Here is a 21,045-nt window from a genome sequence, read left to right as displayed (position 1 = left end):
GAGATTCCCTTGCACAAGCCCTGTTTTGGAGGTTAAATGTCCTATTAATAAGGAATTCATATGCCATTATAGGGAGTTATGCCCCCCTTTAGTTCCCTCCTCAGGGCCCTTATGTTACCACTAGTTTCATTCCCATCCTTAATGCCATTTGGGTGATGCCTTCTATAACAATGGAGAAATCTAAGGATCACCCTATCAATGAACGTCCACAAACTATAGAATTTATTTTACAAAATCAACATCTTCCTCCATCCCTCAATTTTTTGAAATCTTTACATTTCAATTGTTGGCTTCTATTTGAAAATGGGAGATGAATCACTTATTTCAAGCAAGGCATAAATAAGTCAAACTAGTTTGTGATAAATTGTGCTTTACTCAATGTAAAACTCGGCCCAGTTTGACGTTACTCAACTTTGATGAGTCGTGTTCGAGTCTTATACTACTACCAGTGATTTTAGTTAAGTTTTTGTTTTTTTATTATTTTAAAATTATAGAGGTGATATAACATATATTCAATATTATATTTTAAAATCGAGTTAATCAAGTCAAATTTAAATTAGAGAAATCTATAATTGATTTTGAGTCAATTGAATTCAATTTGAGTTTTGAATTAAATTTTTTTACATCTAATTAACTCCAATTAACTAGAATGCACCCCTAATTCGAAGGTTAGATAGGGATTGTTGTTTTTGTTTGTATTTGTTTGTACAAGAGCTGCAAACAACAAACACAAACTAACACGTCCTTATGTGAATGAAAACAAACAAAACACAGGGAAAACTAAAAATAACCTCAAATGCCGAGGCCAATGTGCAAATATGAACAATGTAGTTCCACCTTTGTTGTGCGGCTCATGCTGTATGAAAACACTCTCCGAGAAAGAAGCCCTCGTTGAGAGCAGGCGACAGGGTCTTTCTTCGTCTCTCTTCGAAGTCTAAGGTGAGTCCATTCTCCGAGCCGAGATTAACCTGAAAAATCTGCCTAATGTTCACAATTCTTTATGTTTAATTTCAAGACATTTAATGTTTCAGATGAGATCTCCATGTTTTGCGTCTTTGTTCGTTCCATTTCTTTAGTTTCTTTCCTTAATTTGAACCCTATTTTGGAATTTTTTCTGTTTGGTTTTCGAAAAGTAGAATCATGGAAATTTAAACGGCTTACTTTATTTTTTTTTCTTAAAATTATAATCCGTAACATCAGGACGCAAACAAAAAAGCTCTTTATAATTTTACATTAAATTTAAATATATTTTGTTTTTCTTAAAATTCCCTGTGATTGTTTTGTGCTTATAAATTTTTTTGAAGTAAATGGTGGTCGAGCTTTGTTTCCTATCGTCTGTGTTTGCTTGAAATCCGTTCAGTTTTATGGTTTCTTAATAATTAAGTTAAAAAGAAAAATTGGAATGACTCATGCCTATTATAACAGTTTCCTTCTTTATGTTGTTGGCAATCACACAAGGCATAAGAAGACAGTTATTGCGCCACATTATTATAAGTTGATTTTTAAAGTTACTAGAAGAATGGTTTCTGCTGAGGTTTAGAGTTTATTTTATCTTGCGCCAGCTTCTGACTGATGAAATTTGGTGTTATAGTCTAGTGTTTAGGTCAGAATCATTAGACTGATTTGCTTAACTGAAGCGGAACTTTGTGACTTTATTTTCATGCCATTTTATTTGAATTTTTGCATTTCTTCTTAACTTTTTCTTTGTTTTGATTGATTGTTTTGCAGGTTGCATAATTTTCTCTGATCAAATATTCATCAGAGAAACGGTGCGGCTTTGGCCTTAAACTCGAATTTATTTGTTTTTATTTATATGCATGTGAAACAGATTGAACATAGCAGGTTAGATAAAAGTGTTTAGCATAATTATGGAGTCATTGTGGAAACTATTGTATTTGCTGGAGCCTGCTCCCATTACACTCATCTTGACGGCAGTTTCTGTGACGTTTGGATCAGCATTGCGAGCTCTAAATTATGGGAAAGAAATGGAGAGAAACCGTGACTTATCAGAACAATCCATTACATTAGACAGGTCCCAAGCACTCATGATCCCAATTATGAGTTCTTGCAGCTTGCTATTGATGTTTTATCTGTTCTCGTCTGTCTCACAACTCCTAACTGCATTCACAGCTGTGGCCTCCGCTTCATCTCTTTTCTTTTGCTTGTCTCCTTATGTTGCCCATTTGAAGTCACAGTTAGGTTGTGCTGACCCATTTGTGTCAAGGTGTTGTTCAAAGTCATTTACCCGAACCCAAGGGCTTCTATTGCTGCTATGCTCTGGCACAGTAGCAGCTTGGCTCGTTTCTGGGCATTGGATATTGAACAATTTGTTGGGTATTTCTATTTGTATTGCTTTTGTGAGCCATGTACGTCTCCCAAACATCAAAATATGTGCAATGCTCCTGGTTTGTTTGTTCATATATGACATTTTCTGGGTTTTCTATTCTGAGAGATTTTTTGGTGCGAATGTTATGGTGTCAGTTGCAACACAACAAGCATCTAATCCTGTTCACACAGTAGCTAATAGTTTAAGCCTTCCTGGCTTGCAATTAATTACAAAGAAACTGGAGTTGCCTGTGAAGATTATCTTTCCTCGGAATTTGTTGGGTGGAGTTGTTCCAGGGGGGAATGCAGATTTTATGATGCTCGGTCTCGGTGACATGGTATGACATCATTTTTCCATTGTTACTTAATAAAAATTCTTTTAAATCCAGATGTTGATGTTTTAATGTAGTCGCACTGACACTTTTGTGGCATTTTGGAACTCATTTCTGCTGAAAACTTCCATTGATAATTCCTAGCATATTGAATATCATTATGAGTTATTATTTTTTAGTAATAAAATCCCATGATGCATTTCATGGATCTAGAATAAATCAGTTTTGTTCTGTACAATGTTACGTTGTGAAGATTTATTATTTGCTATAGCTATTGATCCGTTGTGTCATCATGGGTGACTTGAAAATGTTGGTGTGCATGCATTACATGTGTTTTTTATCATGTTTCCTTGACATTCTGTTGCCCCTGATTTGAAAATATCCTCACCTTGTGGAATTTTTGGGCTGGTTTGTCTTCTTTAGATGCAGATCATTATTTACAAACTTGTAGATAAGATACCACGTGCTTTAATTTACTGAAGAATTTTGATGCCAAATTGGATTTTGATTGTTCCCGAATTGGGCCTAATAATTATCTACAAGCAAAGGTAGAATGTGAAATTTTCCATTGCTTGGTATGCTATGCTTTGTTGCATTTATTTATTTATTTATTTTTGGGTTATGGCCTTTAATTTTGTAAATATAGGTTTAATTGTACAAGAGTATCGTACTTTTTGTGGGATATTTGTATTGAAATTATAATGTTGTAAATTACAATATGGAAACAGGAAACATATGTTCTATTAAACTTATCTAACCATAAACTCAACAAAGCAAGTGATTTTTTCACAATTCAAGAGATTTCCTTTCTATTGCTTGGGTTTGGAGGCTTTTTAATTGTTAAACTTTGTTTTCTAATAACTCCGCCTGTGATGCACTTAATGTCTTAATTTTTTCACACACGGCCAGTCCCTAGCTTGGGTAATGGAGGAGGGTTGTGTTAGGTAGCTGACAACCGGCGTAAAATTTGTCAGATCACTATGATATGAATCCTTACCAAATATTTGCTGTGGCATCCCCTACGAGCGACGCGTTGCACTTGAACTACCCGGGTATAGTGAAAAGTGGGTGAGGGTGGGCTAGGTCATCGCCCCGAAGCGATGCGCTGTGTCGGGGCTCGGGTATGGTGTCAAATATGCGAGGGTTCTTGCATCATTCTGGACGTGGGTAGGTAAAGACGTTAGTTCAAGAAACTAAGATTAGATTGGCAACTTGGAATATAGGGATGCTTACAGATAAAAGCATGGAAATTGTGGATACAATGATCAGAAGAAGAATTAATATAATTTGCCCTCATGAAAGTAAGTGGGTGGGGGAGAAAGCTAGAGAAATGGATAAATCAGGTTTTAAACTTTGGTACACTGGAAAAGAAAAACATAAGAATGGAGTAGACATTATTATAAACAAAAACTTAAAAGATAGCGTTGTGGATGTAACTAGAATAGGAGATAAAATTATAAAAATCAATATGGTATTAGGACAAGAGATAATAAATATCATTAGTACTTATGCTCCTTAAGTCGACTTAACAAAAAATCTTAAGAGACAATTTTGGGAAGATATGGATAGTATTATACAAGACATACCAGGGATTGAGAAAATATTTATAGGAGGGGATTTGAATGGACACGTTGGAAAAGATACTAAAAATTATGAGAGGATACATAGATTATATGGATATGGAGACAAAAATGAGTCTAAGGAGATGGTTTTAGATTTCGTTATGTCTTATGATTTTAGTATAATGAATACTTGCTTTAAGAAGATAGAAAAACACTTAATAACCTTTAAAAGTGGACAAAATAAAAGTCAAATAGATTTTTTTTTTTAACTAGGAGGGTAGATCATTTATCATGCAAGGATTGTAAAGTTATTCCAAGTGAAAGTCTAATCACACAACATAGAGTCTTAGTGTTAGATATATGTATTAAAAAATGGAAGAAAAAGGATAAAATGAACCAGTGTAAGAGAACTAAATGGTGGAACCTAAAAGGAGATAATATAATAAAATTTAAAGATAAAATGATCAAAAATGAGGATTGGACCATAAAGGATGGGATAGATACAAATACTCTTTGGAATAGATTAGCTAGCTCTATTAAAAATATAGTAAAAGAGATTTTAGGTGAATCAAGGGGAAGATTCTCGAATAGTAAAGAGAGAGTTGGTGGTGGGATAAAGATGTCTAAAAAATCATAAAGACGAAAAGAATTTGGTATTAAATGTGGCAAAAATGTAGAAACAGATATAACTTTGAAAAATATAAGGAGACAAGAAAAGATGCAAAAAAGACCGTTAGTGAAGCTAAATATAGATCATTTAATAATTTGTATAATAGATTAGGTACCAAAGAAGGGGAAAGAGATATATTTAAACTTGCTAAAGCTAGAGAAAGGAAAAGTAAGGACTTAGGAAATGTAAAATGTATAAAAAGTGAGGATGATATTGTCTTGGTTAAGGACAAGATATTAAAGAAAGATGGCGAAGTTACTTTAGTAAGGTTTTTAATGAAAACCTAATAGAAGGCTTAAACTTAGAATTGTCAAATGAGGAAAAGACTAAAAATATGAGATTTATTTGCAAAATTAGAGTTAACGAAGTTAAGTTTGCACTAAAAAAGATGAAAAATAGGAAAGCTATGAGACTAGATAACATCTCAATTGAAGTTTGAAAATGCTTAGGTGATAACTGAATTATATGGTTAACTAATTTATTTAATACAATTTTAAAAACTAAGAAATTGTCAGATCAATGGAGGAAAAATACTTTAATACCTACATACAAAAATAAAGGAGATATTTAAAATTGTAATAACTATTGTGGAATTAAACTTATGAGTCATACGATGAAACTATGAGAAATGGTAGTTAAACAAATATTAAGGTTAGAAACGAAGGTCTTAGAAAATCAATTTGATTTTATGCCTGAGAGATCTATCACAGAAGCTATTTATCTTTTAAGAAGATTAATGGAAAAGTTTAGGGAAAAGAAGAGGGACTTGCATTTGATATTTATTGACCTAGAGAAAGCATATGATAGGATACTTAGGGAAGTTCTATGGTGGGTTTTAGAAAAAAAAAGGTGTATGTAGTAGGTACACTGATGTCATTAAAGATATGTACGATGGAGTAATGACTAGTGTAAGGACTATAGATAGAGAAACTAGAGAATTTTCAATCACCGTAGGTGTACATCAAGGATTTGCTTTGAGTCCTTATCTTTTTGCTTTAGTGATGGACCAATTGACTAAAAGTATTTAAAAGGAGGTTCCATGGTGTATGTTGTTTGCAAATGATATTGTATTAATTGACGAAACTAGGGACGGAGTAGAGGCTGAGTTAGAATTATGGAGAGAAGTTTTGGAATCTAAAGGCTTTAGGATAAGTAGAAATAAGACAGAATATATGAAATGTAATTTTAGTAATGATAGGAAGAATATTGGAGACAAAGTTAAACTTGATGATGAACAAAATAAATAGCACTTGTAGATTTCGATACATTGGATCTATTATGCAAGCTGAAGGAGAAATTGAAGATGTTGTAATGCATAAAGTTAAACTAGGTTAGGTAAAATGGAGAAGTGCTTCAAGTGTGCTCTATGATCGTAAAATAGCCTTAAAATTGAAAGGGAAGTTTTATAGGACAGCTATAAGACCAGTTATGCTATACGGATCAAAATGTTGGGCGACGAAGAAACATAATATCCAAAAAGTAAAAGTTGTCGAAATGAGAATGCTTAGATGAATGAGTGGTATAACATTGAAAGATAGCTTAAGGAATGAACATATTCATGGTAAGTTAGGTGTAGCTCCTGTAGAAGATAGGATAAGGGAGGGACGACTTAGATGGTATGAATACTTGCAACATAGACTACATAGGGCATCTGTGAGGAAGAATGACTTAGTTACTGTGGGGGGCAGTAGAAGGGGTAGAGATAGACCTAAAATAACTTGGGAAGATATAGTGAGTAAGGATTTAATATTCTTGAATCTATCAAAAGAAATGGTTCTTGATCGCATAAATTGGCGGAAAATGATTCATATAGCCGCCCCCACCTAGTGGGACTAAGGTTTGGTTTTGTTGTTGTTGTAAACTTTGTTTTCTGGTCAAGATGTATTCTTGTTCAATGAATAGATATTTATCAAATTTTCCATGTGATCAACGAGATCTGACTTTCATGTTAAATGTTGTTTAATTACAGTGACCATTATTTGAATGATCTCAAGGATGCACGAAATTCAAAATTAAACTGTCTCATGATGTTTCATTTTTAATTTCCTAAATAAACCTGTTATTTGTGATAGTGGCCGATTTATATCTCATGCATTATCACAAATGATTGGAAGCTTACAACAAGATGGTGATCCATAAAATCCTATTATTGGCCATACATTAATATTCTAGTTTTTATGTTGATGCATTCAAAATGATTTAATGGTCCACTTGATTGTAAAACAAGTGAAGCATTTAATTTGCCCCCAGGCGCTGGCTCAGGTGGCAAGAATGACCTGCGGTGGGCTGCTTGACAGTATAAGTTCGGGTTCAATTCCTACCTCGCTGAGCAAAATACCTGATTTACCTCCTGCGTTGTCTGTGGGGCCAGACAGCGTGGACGAGGGATTAGTCTAAGTACCTCGTGATGCCATCAGTGATCATACACCATGTAGCTGGATGAGCTGAGGGTGCCAGAACACCCGGCGTAACCAAATAAAAAAAAATAAAAATGGTGAAGCGTTTAATTTCCATGGGACATGGGTCACATCCTAGGAGTTATGGGCTATAAGATAAATCTACTTAGTGCCCATTGCAGGAATTTTGTACTCTGAAAACGTATGCACGAAAGCACTTGCATACTGGTACAACCTTATTTTAACTGTTTTATTAGGTGCAATTTGAGTTATTTCGTTCTGATCAAGTCCCTTTTCTGCCCTCTCAAAATTGGATTTATTGCAAGTTTATGAAGCATTTGTCACTGTTTGTTTTGCAGGCTATACCTGCCATGCTTCTGGCTTTAGTTCTCTGTTTTGATCATAGAAAGAGCAGAGATTCAGTAAACCCTTTAGATTTACCTTCCTCGAAGGGGCACAAATATATTTGGTATGCCCTTACGGGATATGCAGTTGGCCTGGTGACTGCCTTAGCAGCTGGGGTTTTAACTCACTCTCCTCAACCAGCACTTCTTTATCTGGTATGTTTTTCTATATAGCCGTAATTCCCGAGAATATGATGTCCATGGCTCTCCATTTGTCATATTCACGACCCGATAATATCACATTCTTTGGGAAATCTTATAATGCAAACCAAATAGAAATATTTTCGTTCTAGAATATGCCATTTCAAGAATGTCATAGATTTTTAACCAAACTAGGCCTTGAGATCTTCTGCAAATTGTCGCTGAAGTTCTGGCTAGGTTCACGATCACACTTGGGCTTCCCAAAGAGTCCCTTGAGGATTAAAGGAGCAGTACTGACCTCTTTCATCTGAAATGCTCCTCCACTATTTTTGCATTTTTTTTTTTTCTTGTTGGTCGATGCAGGTGCCATCGACACTTGGACCCATCATCATCATCTCTTGGGGAAGGAAGGAGCTAGCAGAGCTATGGGAAGGATCAAATACAAACCTAAATGACAAATCTCATTTAACCGAAGTTTGAATTGCGCCTCCAAGTATTATTAAAATATTGGTAGCAGAGCCAAATTGAAATTTGTAAATCCACGTGGAATAGTTCTATCCTCTTTGGAAAGTTGTAATGGAGAGACAACAATTTGCTGTTTATTTTTATGCTCTTGCTAACTTTCAACATCCAATATTTTTCACTCAATTTCTTTTATTTACACGTTTCATACATAAAAATAGAATGAAATTAAACTCAATTGAATTGAATTGTTGCTTTTACGTTTTTATGTTCCTAACCAAGATCTTATTTTTATTTCATTTTTATTTGTATTTTATTTTATAAATTTAATTTTCCTTTGCTCCTCCCAAGCTTGTGTTTGGATATTTGGTGTTCTCCTGTTTGGGTCTCCGGTCTGTGCTTTTGGTAGTACTGTTTCAGGCTGATTTTATATAGAAAATAAAAGGAAAATATTCAACCTTACATTTTTACTTTAGGCAGATTATACCTCTTCAGTCTTCTCAAACAATGCCCCTAGGGTTGGGTTTATTACTTCACTGTTATTTTTCCCCCGCAGCAAGGTTGTTTTAATGGTTCCTTTGCATGGTAGTTTTGAAAAAAAAAAATGTCAAATTTTTACAAAATACATATAAGGAGTTTAAGGTCATTTTCATTTGTGAACAAAATTATTTTTCTTACTTTCATTTTTTGAAAATTTCAAAGAAAAAGTTGTTTTTAAGCATTCTAGATTTGTTCATAAAAGTTTATATATATATATATATAATTTTTACATAAATCTTGTAAATATTTTGTAACTAGTTGAAAATTTAAAATTAAAAAAAATAAAAAATTTATTTTGTGCAATTAAACATATCTTATAATTTTGAGCAAACGACACTCTCTCTTAAGATTATGTTAAAAGGCAATGATCTCTTAAAAGGTTTCAAAAATCTCAAAATTTTTTCCTAAAGTTTGAAGAATTTTAAGGATCTTTCCTGAAATTTGTCAAAAATAAAAAAATATACACTTCTCCTTGTATTATGTAAAAATGAATAATTAATAAATTTTTTAAGTGTAGGTTTTTGTTTTTGGAGAGGGAGGTTTATGACATTTTTGAAATTTTAAGAAGATTTGTGGCATTTTTGAAATTCAAGATAGGTATTTGTCTTTTTAACAAACTTTAGAGAATGTGAGTGTCTTTTACCCCAAAAATTTTTTATAATGATTTTGTTGAATATTTATCCCTTTTAGTAGTTTGTACTTGATATCTAAAGTCCTTAAGTGAAATGCGCATATAAATCATTTCAACATAAATATACCTATTAGAATAATTTTAGAATAGACATTTTGTACAAGGTTTTTTTTTTTTTCTTTTTATAATGCACAATAATATATGATATCTTAACTTTCAACAAATGAAGCATATGGACATAGATATAACCATACAAGTTGTAGACACCCTATTTTGTTCGAGACGCTTTAAACATTTTCTTTTAATTCACACTCATTTTATACAATTTCAAATAAAAAAAAAATTGAATACATAAAAACTAAAAAATATAGAAAATGTAGGAGTTTCTTTATACTTGCACCTCCACACATGAAAAAAATTTCAATTAGACATGTGGATAATTGCAAAATCAGAAATAAAAGATAACAAATCAATCAAATCAATTTAAATTAGATTGATATCAAATTTTGATTGCTCAATCAATATTAATAGGATGAGTTGAGGCCTGAGGGAAGGAAAATTAGAGATGAAATAGAGAAAGGAGAGGATTAAGGGATTGAGAGGTTGAGGCTTAAGAGTGGAAAGAGGCTAAAGGATTGGCATTAGGAGCCTACAAAATTGTGGATTTCAGATTGGAGAACAGAGATACGAGTTGAAGCAAAAGTGTGGAGTAAAAACAGTAAAGCAGAGGAGCTTTAAAAGTTTTAAAGGTTAGTATCAATCTCCTTTAAACCTTGTTTGTGAAATTCATTTAAATTTTACGATTGAACTAGTCATAAATTCATAATTTGAGGAAAACAATAAACTCCATAATTAAAATATTTAAATTGAATATTTGAATTCTTGAATAAAAACTCTAATTTTAAGTTAGACTTTGGTTTTAACTCTTAACTCACGAACTTTAATTTTTGACACATAACCGACCCGGGCCAACCTGACTCGGGTCCAAAACAATTGACCCGAATACCCAACCTTGATCCAAATTGACCCCAAGACCCATGTCAACTTTGACTTAGGTCCATTAGCCCTTAGACCCTAATTAAACCTAATAGCTCAAATCAGTTAGCTCAGTGGCCCCATCAAATTAGTTTGAATCCACACCTAAGCCCACATCTAAATTAGACCCCAAAGCCCAATTGGTAGAACCCAAGACCAACCAAGGCTCTAACCAAACCAAACCCATTTGTCAAACCAATTGAATCCTATTGGGCTCAGCCCAATCAGCCAAGCCTCAGTTAATTTAATCAAGTCCACTTAACCTAAACCAAGTCTAGTTCAATTCATAGCTCAACCAAATGCCAAGGGCCAAATTAAATCCAAAGACTTAACCTGAGTCCCTTGAATCCCTAATTCGGTAATTGGACTCCCTATTTGTTTCACAAGAAAGAGGAAGAAAATGTAAGAAAAATCAGAGAGAATGAAGAAAATTATAGTAAAGAGATAACTTATATTTGGGACCATGGATAGTTTGGATGTGAGAGCTTAAAACTCTCTTCTCGTGTGTCCCCCTTGCCCCCCTTTTCTTTTGAGACCTACCAAAGAAGGAAAATAAGAGTTAAAAGAAAACAAAAAAAAAAAAAAATAGAGAACAAGTAGAAAAGGTAAGATCAAAAGACATAAATTCGAGAGGAGTGAGAGAAGGGAGAGAAAGAGTGGGGTTTGCGAGAAAGAGGGGAATAGAGCAAAAAGAGAGAAAATTGAGAGGAGTGAGAGAGGGGGTTAGAAAATAGAGAGTAGAGAGAGGGAGAGCTGCATGGAGGGAGAGTGAGTTGTGTTTAAGAGGAAGGAAAGAGACATAAAGAGAAAGAGACACAAAGAAGAGAGAAGGTTCGAGAGATAAAGAAAGAGGAAAAAAAGGTTTTTATATTAGATTTTCAAAATAAATATAAAAATAATAATTAGCAAAACACATGTCACTATATTGACGGTGATATGTGATGCAGCCAAGGTTGTAAGTTTGGGGAGTGGCATGACGCGATATTGACCGTTCGATGTGTGTGTTTCTCTAGACGATCAAATCGCTACCACGTTAGCGATTTGTGTCACCAACCCAAAATCCATTATTATTTTGCCACGTGACAGGTGACGTCGTGCAAACGTTACCCTGTTGCAATGAGTTAAAAAAAAAAAAAAGTAATAAAAAAATAAAAAATAAAAATAAAATATTGCGTCACGTGTTGCCACCTTCAACTGACACATGATAGTCCTTCTTTGGATTAGGTCAACGAGCATTGACTTGGGTTAGTTCGTTGACCTGGTTCATACTGATTTAACTCGTCTGACCCATCTTAAACAATTGGCTTTTTAAAAAAATTAGAAATTAATTTTAAATTTATAAATATTGGGGAAAATAGTAAAAATCATGAAAAATTATAATAAATAAAGAAAAATTACTTGAGTTATTTTGCACAAAAATAACTAAAAAATAGAAAAAAAAATGCCAAAAATAAATAAAATGAAGGGGAAATTCTTTAAAAATATTAGAAAATTGTAGGAAAATTTTAAAAAATTTAAAAAAATTCTTGAAAATTTTCGAGAATGTTTCAAAAGGTCTTTTGCTTGACTTTAATGATTTATTATTATTATTTCATGTTTATATATATATATATGTATATATTATATATATATATTTTATGTGTGTCTCAACAAATAAACAAAAGGTAAAAAGGTATTTCAGACCTTACCTATATTAGTTCTCATGGAGGCTTATCTAGTAAGATTTTCTCTTTTAAGAGTCTTATTAAACATTCATAAATCGCACCATATTTTACATTTTTTTGAATTTTTAGTATTTATTTATTAATTTGAAATTAATTAAAGACCATTAGATTCAGTTTATGAATAATTCATTATTAATTAGCTACCACTCATAGAGCAGGGTGTGCAAGGGGTGTTAGTACATTCCCCTCGCATAACTGAACTCTCGATCATAATTATGGTAAATGCAGAATGAGACTACTGATTCCTTGGCCTTAGGATTAGCTTAAAGATCAATCAACGAGTAATAATTAAGTAAACTAACAGCACCTAAATAAATAACACGCTAGTAGCGACTCCATCAAACCTTTAATATTATCACCAATATTGACTTTATTGGTCACACCCAGTTTTGATAATAACAAATACTCTAGTATTTGATAGCTTTCAAGTTTGTGTGTTGGTTTATATTAGTAAATCAATTGATGGCACACGAAGTAAAGCATGAAGACCCTAAAGATTCTATTTCATATTATAAATTCAATTTATGTAATATGAGTCTATAATAGTAACTAGGGATATGGTCTGTAATTATTACCTGCATGTCATGCATGTATGATATATGGTAAGCTCAATAAGACCTTAGTATGATTCTAGGTCCCAACACTCATGCACATATATCATACAAAATTCAGGAGTGTTAAAAATGCATTAAAATTGAATATTATTAGTGAGTTTGAGAGAGCTCGGGCAACTGAACCCCAAGAGTTTAAAACTCCTCAGGCGCCCAAACTGTTGAGAAGTCAATAGTTGATCTAAGCTCTCGAGCAACTGAACTATTTTATGCATACCTTCCACGGGCACTCAAATCCTTTGAAAACGACCCCTCACCAACTCGGGCTACTGAGAAATTTAGTTCAAATTAAGCTCCGGCTACCGAACCTAGGACCGGGCACCTGAAATTCCGAATAAATGTTTCTAACTTTTGTTCGGGCCACCGAACTGGGACTCGGGTTGCCAAACTGATTTAAAGACCTTTTTAAATTGTGTCTGTTCGTGCGACCAAACTTCGGTTCAACCACCTGAACCTTGCCGGGTTAAAATTATTTTAACTGTGGTAAATTCGGGTTAATACTTCCTAAACACTTTGAAACTTTTCTAAGATTACCCAATAGGTCTCAAACTGTTATAATTTTTACCTTGCCTATAAATATAGGCTCATTTGTGAGGATTAGTAATTAATTAGAAAAATCATTAGCCAAGAATCCTCTCTTTTACAAACACTCATATTGTCCAAATACTCTCAAATTTCCATTTCCTTGATACATTCTAAGATTGTAAGAGCTTATAGAGTGTGCTTGTGATTGTTAGATAGTGCTTAAACTCCCACCATTCTTGTTGATTGTGTGATTTATTTTTGGGGAGTTTAATCTTAGTTTTATCCCGCTGATTTCATATTATAAATCTTTATTGGGATAGACTAGCAAGTTTAGGGGTCTTTGCCTAGTTGTTGCAAGACTTCCTTTAGTTTTGATTTTGTTGTGCAAAAACATTTTTTACAAGTTATAATATTTTTCAAACTACTCTTGAGCTCATTACATTGAAGGAAAATATTTTGAGTTAGTTTGAATATTTGATTAAGTATCTTTGAAACTTTGATTAAACACTGAGATTTGATATTAACTTGTTTCAAAGATACAATTTGTTTATAATACTCTTGAACATTATTGTGATCATATCTTATTGAGTGTTATTTGCACATATATTCACATCACTGAGTTTACATTACCTATGTTGTTGATGTGCATGTGATTGCTTATATTGAGTATATATCTTCTTTACATGAAAGCATAATCACTGCACCAGTTTTATTGTGAACATTCTGTTGTATTCCATGCGTGGGCCTGAAGAAGGAGACTACCCTTGTTGAATAGTCTCAGACTAGTTTAGACCCGATTAGAAAAGTTAGGTACGTCATTCTGGTAAGGCGTGTTGGTTGAGGTCAGCCCCGTAAATTAACCTATTTGTAACCGGTATCGCTCCACCCGTTAAGTGAGCATTAGTGGAATCCTTGTGCTGGTGTAGCCAAGGCGAGGATGTAGGCATAGTTGGCCGAACCCCGATAACATTTCTTGTGCGTGTTTTTAATTTTCGCATTTTAAATTCCAGCACATGAATGTTTATATTTTACTATTGTGAATGATTGAGTTTATAATTACATAGACAGATCCTGGGTTGAGTAATACAGCTGTTAAACCAATTGACCTAGGTAATAATTTTTAAATACCCAATTCACCCCCCCTCTTGGGAATACACTAAAGCTAACAATTGGTATCAGAGCCTCGCTACACTAGACTTAAACGTTTTTGCAAAAAGATCGCAATGGCTCAATTTGGTATATCCCCATTCAGAGAGGAACAGTCACCTTCTAGGCCTCCTATATTTTGTGGTGTCGATTACATCACCTAGAAAATTAGAATGAACATATTTATAAAATCGATGAATTGGATGGCTTGGCGAGTGATTATTAATGGAATTCGTATGCCCTTGGATGAAAATGATAGTAGGTTAATGCATGCGAATTCATATGTCATGGACATGTTATATCTTGCATTAAATTCTAATATTTTTGTTGAGTTTGTGGCATGTCATAGTGCATAGGAAATCTGGGATGAACTAGAAAAGAAAATGGGGAATCCCAGGAGAAGGAGATCATAACTCCTCTGAATGCTCCAAGCTCAAATGATCAGGAAAAGGAGGTAAATCATAAGCTAGAAATCAACGAGGAGGCATATGATTCTTACTCTAACTCATTTAATAATTCATGTGATGCATATTGTGATGACTGTCAAATCCTGTGATATATTGTATGATGAGTCATCTATTGGTTCTGATGATAATATTGTATGCATTGATTCATATGAATGTTATAGTGATAAATTTTACGATGAATCATGTATTGAATCTTACAATGAAACCATGCCCTCCCATACTGCACTAGAAAACGAATCATTTAAAATGCATATGATTCTAGTTGGGATGTCTTTTTGAAAAATGAGAGTAATAGGTTGGCAAAGCAATTAGAAAAATTAAAAGAGTATCATGTCATCCTTGAAAAGAAAAAAGGTTAAGAAGATATTAAAAATTATCTGTCTATAACTTTTTTTTTTCATCCATAAAAAATTTCATAAGCATACTGTGTTAGACACCTTATATGATTTTAAAATAAATTTAAAAATTAAATAAAAAATTATATTGAACATCTTACAAATGCATCAAATATTTTAGAATTCATGTAAAAAAAATATATCATTTAGTTACGATTATTTGACCGTACATGTCTCTTTGTAATATAACAATTCAATTTTTAGTTAGAGCATTAGTTATACGCATTAAACTGTTTTAAGTTTGATAAAAATCTAATCAAATAATAACAATTATACTTTATTTCTAATATAATGTCAATAGTCATCTTCTTAGCCAATAAGATGAAAACATATTTACATGTTTACAAAATGATTAGTATTTTTATAACCTCTCCATGAATTTATAATTTAATTTTTGTAATACATAATAATTATTAAAGTAACTACTAACCTTAATAAATTTATTATTATTATTATTATTATTATTATTTATTTTTTTAGAATTTCATGTTTAGAGTGTGATATCTATCGTTAAGAGTGCTTATAAGTTTAAGTGTATAAAACTCTCTCTATTAATAATCATATTAATAATTTTGATAACCACTATAATCAAATTAATATTTTTTTGTAATTTAAATTCATAATTTAATTTGTTAACTGATATTAGAAATTGAATTGATGAATAATAATTGAATTAATTATTTCCACAACCACTATCAATGAATGAATGAATTTATCAAATAATAAATAAAATAATTAATATTTGAATTCTTCCCCCAATAAACAAAATGATTAATATTTTAAAATTATAAAAATTACAAAATTTCAATTATATGTATTGAATCATAAAATAACATCATGTAAGTAGATATAGATCTTGAAAATTTGGCAACATTTTTTTATATATTTTGAGTACTCTTTTCACCCCTAACTTAACTTTGGAGAAACCTTGTGTATTGGCTTAATTTTGTAAAATTATTTTTAAATATCTAAAATTGTTTAATAAATTTTTGTAACTAATAAGTCAATTAATATGTTGAAATTGATCCATCATATTAATATTTTGAAATTTTATGATAAATTTGTAATTTAACATTTGTAACAACTAATGATAATTATATCTGTGACGACTCGGAAAATAATAGCATTTAAATAATAAAGAGGGGGAGAAATGGAATCAGTAACAGAAGGAGGCAGCCAACTTCGTCGACCACATTGCATTTAGGAGGTAAAATTTCCAAGAGATTTCCCTAGTTCTCGTCGACGAACACAGGGGTTTCGTCGACGAGGGTTCTTCAGGACCTCGTCGACGAGAAAATACCGAGAGATGTTTTGGGGCAGCCTGAAATTCATCGACGAGGGAGGAAGTTCATCGACGAAATTCCTTAAAGACCCGTCGACGAGATGACGTGTCTCGTCAACGAACCCATGGCTATAAATTGCCAAAACTTGGATTTTGATGGAAAAATCAGCGTAGAACTCTCCTCTCTCTCTCTCTCTCTCTCTCTCTCTCTCCTACGACTCCCTCCCCTTCTCTCCTCGATTCCGAGTCCATTTTACGCCGAATCGATGATCTAAAGCCACCACGACGCTCCTGGTGAAGTTCTCTACAAGTCTGCCAGAACTGATCGTGGGAGAAGTCAGTTTGAAAATCATCCCAAATTTAGGGTAAAACATTTTATTCAGATTATGCCTTTCTTGTAATTATAAAAAATGTTTTAGGTAAGAAAATACTGATGTTTTGTTCTGGGGGATTTGATTTTCAGGGTGTTGAGTGGAGAACTCTGCAGGTATAGAGCTAGAATTTTGTAGGGACTTTTTAGAGTAAGGTAAGGGAAATATGCTATACTTGGCATTGTTATAATGTTAGCAGAGATTTTTCACATAAGTATATACCAGCTTATTACCTAGTTTTACAGAATATGAGTTTTAAATGCTTGTGTGGCCTGAGTGGATATTTATGTGATGAAGAATTTATATAGTTTTTACAGTGTATCATACTATACTGAATACACAGATATAGATCGTATATACAATTTATATAGTTTTTCGAGTATATGGATTTATACAGAATATATAGATATAGTTATATATTCACAGAGATTATACAGAAAGATATGCATGCATATACAACTTTTATACGAATAGTTTCATAAAACAGATATATATATATATATATATATATATATACACACACACACATGTATACAGTTTTACTCAGATTAGTATTTATATTATAACTTTATACAGAACGGTATATACAATGTTTATAATATGACATGTTTCCTATTATCATAACATACAGAGTATACAGACAGAGTATATAGACAGATATACAGAGATAGTTTCAAGATGCTACGGATACAGTATACAGAGATTAGAGTATTTACAATACAAAAAGATAACGTTATGGTAATTTTGGAAACATGATTAAAACAGTAAAAGAGTATATATGTGTGTATATATATATAGTATCAAATCCCTAAGGAAAGAATACAGACAGATACAGATAGAGAATACAGAGCACGATACCGTTGCTATATACAGATAGAGTGTAACCACATATCTCAGATAGTGTGTGGGTACCGTCGATCGTGCTCGAAGAGTATGCGGCTCTCCAGTTAGCTGGGTAGAGGGGGCCGGTTTAACGATGTAGTAGTCAGTCCCAAGCCTAAGAGTGGATGCAGTTTGGCCGGGCTGAGGTAGTGTAGAGTATATTGACTTATTTGGAGGGCCGACCAAATGAAGTCCCGCCTACGGGCCTCACAACCTTGTCATAAGGGGTCAAATCATGACATACAGAGTTTTAGGGATAAAACATAGTTATGTATATGTATACAAATTTACAATATATGATGAGTATAGTATGATATTAACAGTATGAAAAGTAGAAAACACAAATGATATAGTTATATTATAAATTGGTGAAAAGAAAGATATACTTTACAGATTTATGATTGTATTACAGTTCAGTTTTTTTTATTTAAAAAGTATTCTTAACTTAGTTGTCACATACTAGTAATAGCATATTTCCACTTATTGAGCGTCGACTCACCCCATGACTTTAACATTTTTCAGGTGAGCCAGCTGGGCGAGTAGATCAGGCTCGCAAATAGAGAGTATTTTGATTACCCTGGTTATAGGGTGAGTTTTTGACAGAGTTTTGTATTTTTGGTGTAGATGATGATGGAGGGATTTGTTTTATATGGCTATGGTTGACATATACTAGATTCTGGTATTGAATATACATATATATGTGATTTACATTTTTTGCTGCATAGGGGTGTCCATTACATGCAGGTATTGGAATAATTTATTAAAAAAAAAAAAGTGGTGAAAGATTTGAGGATGTCACAGAATCAATAATTCTATAACTACTAATCACAATTGAATTAAACAAATTGATGACTTCTAATATATATTTATGTCTAGCATCCTTATTTGATTTTTTATCCATGCGAGTATAGCATTTTTCATAATTTTTTTTAAAGAAATGTTCATAAATAAAATGATTAATATCTTAGAAATACATCTCAATTTATGTTTAATTTATCTAATATCTAATCACAATTGGATTAAAATTTATGTATGATTTCAAATAACATTAATATAAACATAAAAAAAAGTATTTTTTAAATATTATGACTAAATTATAATACAAAATATCAATTTTGTATTTTAAATCACAAAATTTAACCATTATTAGATATATGCCTCGTAATGATGACCTTTTTATATATTGCAAACATTTTCCTTAAATAAAAAATTGGTAGAATTTTTTTTTCATAATTATTTTTAATAATTTGTAGTTATCTAATAAACTTTTAATTTAATTAGTTTATTAAATTTTGAAACTCGTCCATAAATAAAATTATCAATCTTTTGAAACTTAACATAAATTTTTAATTTAAGCTTTTGACAATTGATAGTAATTAGAATAAGATTTTTATAATTGTTAATCATATTTAAATTAAAATTTATTATTAGTGGTGGTTGCAAAAATTATTAATTGGATTATTAATATTTAGTAGTAGTTACAAAAAAAACATAGAATATCCTTGGCAGTTAAAAAATAATAAGGGGACTTTAAATAGTAATTTATTTATTTATGGGGTGTTTTTAAATATTAATTATTATATTTATCATTTTATAAAGTAATTCAATTGTTGGAAATTATTAATTTAATAATTATTAATGGCTTCATAAATCATTAAATCAACTATTATTGATGATTAGAGAGAATATTAATCTAATTAGTGTTTTAAAAAATATTAATTCATTATCATTGGTGGTTATAAATGAATTTTAAATTCAATTATTTTAAAAATAAGATTACTTTTTCTATGAAAAATAAAAATTCCAACTTCATGTTATCTATGAAATTGAAATTACATTAGGTAAAAGTTGTGGAAAATATAACCTTTGTATTTTAAACATTTTGATAACCTATAGAAAAATAAATACAATGGTATATAATACAAAAACAATCATTATGCACATATCGCAATGCTCAGTTCAAATTTAATGTATACTATATTACCACCAAACAATTTTATTTCCAATTTCACAAAGGAAAAATATACAAATATATATATATATATATATATATATGTCTAATTTTTTTTTAACTTATAAGATAATTTCTATCGTCATCATAATACGATAGACCAACGCTCCAATGCTATGAGTTGCACATATACTTCGAAGTAAAACACCACCTTCAAGCACATCCAAAATGATAAGAGAAATAAAGTTTCAAGTCCTCTTAATGAAACTTATAAAAAAAACTTAGACAAACTTACATAAACCCTCATATTCATATTAATAGTATTCTACTATTCACCATCGTGTTATCCACGCCCTTTCATGCTTCATATGCATACTTGTGACTTGCTAGTCCTACGCCATCCAACAAAATGAGCAATGTAGATTGGTGTTCCAAAAAACAATGAACAAATTGGCTTTAAGATAAAAAATATTAAACATAAAAATATTGGAGATGAGTGATATTACCTTCCCATACGATTTTTAGTTTTCTTGATAGAACCTATGAGTAACGTAGGTTGGTGTTCCTTCAATATATTTGGGTTGGAAATGCCACACATATGACAATAGCACAGTTATTTATCATTTTTGTGTTAAGTGAAAAATTATTTTGAAACTAATTAGCTAGATATGGCATTTGCTTCCTGTTGGAATTGATGTATTTCCAAGGAGGGGTGAATTAGAAATTTAAATTTTTCCTTAAATTTAACCAGATATTAGCAGTATTTCACAACTTAGGGTCTGTCAATGCAATCTCAAATGCGTAGATAAATATAATGTGCGGAAATTAAATCACACGCAACTTTCACAGTCTATTGAAAAATAACATACATGTGTAGTGAACAAATTGTGGAAATATAAAGTGCACACACGATATGTTATCGAGGTTCGGCCAATACTGTCTATGTCCTCACCTTAGTTCGCAAGCCCAAGGATTACCACTATTGCTCACTTAACGGGTGGAGTGGCACTGTTTACAACATCAGGTCAAATTACCAGGGCTGGCTTCAACCTTTACAAACTCTCCTTACGGGGCGGAGAATACCCACTTCAGGCCACACCTGATATACAATACTGAATATAAAGTTTGCATACAAATCAAATGCTTCTCAACTAAGCAAATATGTACCGATACGCACAAAAAATAATTAATGC

General features: G+C 32.0%; 1 protein-coding gene across 2 annotated transcripts; it reads left to right on the top strand.

Moving 5' to 3' along the window:
- Positions 1–796: 796 nt before the first annotated feature.
- Positions 797–8,540, top strand: LOC131146161 (signal peptide peptidase-like 1). Of its 2 annotated transcripts, XM_058095534.1 has the most exons (5): positions 859–939; positions 1,729–1,769; positions 1,957–2,663; positions 7,645–7,845; positions 8,194–8,540. In XM_058095534.1, exons 3-5 carry the CDS (start codon positions 1,986–1,988, stop codon positions 8,308–8,310), a joined length of 996 nt encoding a protein of 331 aa, XP_057951517.1. In that variant the 5' UTR covers positions 859–939; positions 1,729–1,769; positions 1,957–1,985; the 3' UTR covers positions 8,311–8,540. The 2 variants fall into 2 exon arrangements, with proteins under 2 accessions (XP_057951516.1, XP_057951517.1); XM_058095533.1 differs by having other exon boundaries at positions 797–939; positions 1,729–2,663.
- Positions 8,541–21,045: the final 12,505 nt, after the last annotated feature.

Source organism: Malania oleifera, chromosome 13, assembly GCF_029873635.1.
Source record: "Malania oleifera isolate guangnan ecotype guangnan chromosome 13, ASM2987363v1, whole genome shotgun sequence".
In the NCBI taxonomy this organism is placed as follows: Eukaryota; Viridiplantae; Streptophyta; class Magnoliopsida; order Santalales; family Ximeniaceae; genus Malania; species Malania oleifera.
Note: the sequence above shows the minus strand (reverse complement) of the source record. Positions and strands in the feature narration are given on the sequence as shown.

What these genes read in the sequence shown, in the direction of transcription:
- LOC131146161 (XM_058095533.1), top strand. Translation starts at nt 1,869, where the DNA reads ATGGAGTCATTGTGGAAACTATTGTATTTGCTGGAGCCTGCTCCCATT. An exon ending in TGCTCGGTCTCGGTGACATG is followed by an intron (nt 2,664 to 7,644) that starts GTATGACATCAT and finishes TTTGTTTTGCAG; the next exon opens with GCTATACCTGCCATGCTTCT. An exon ending in AACCAGCACTTCTTTATCTG is followed by an intron (nt 7,846 to 8,193) that starts GTATGTTTTTCT and finishes TGGTCGATGCAG; the next exon opens with GTGCCATCGACACTTGGACC.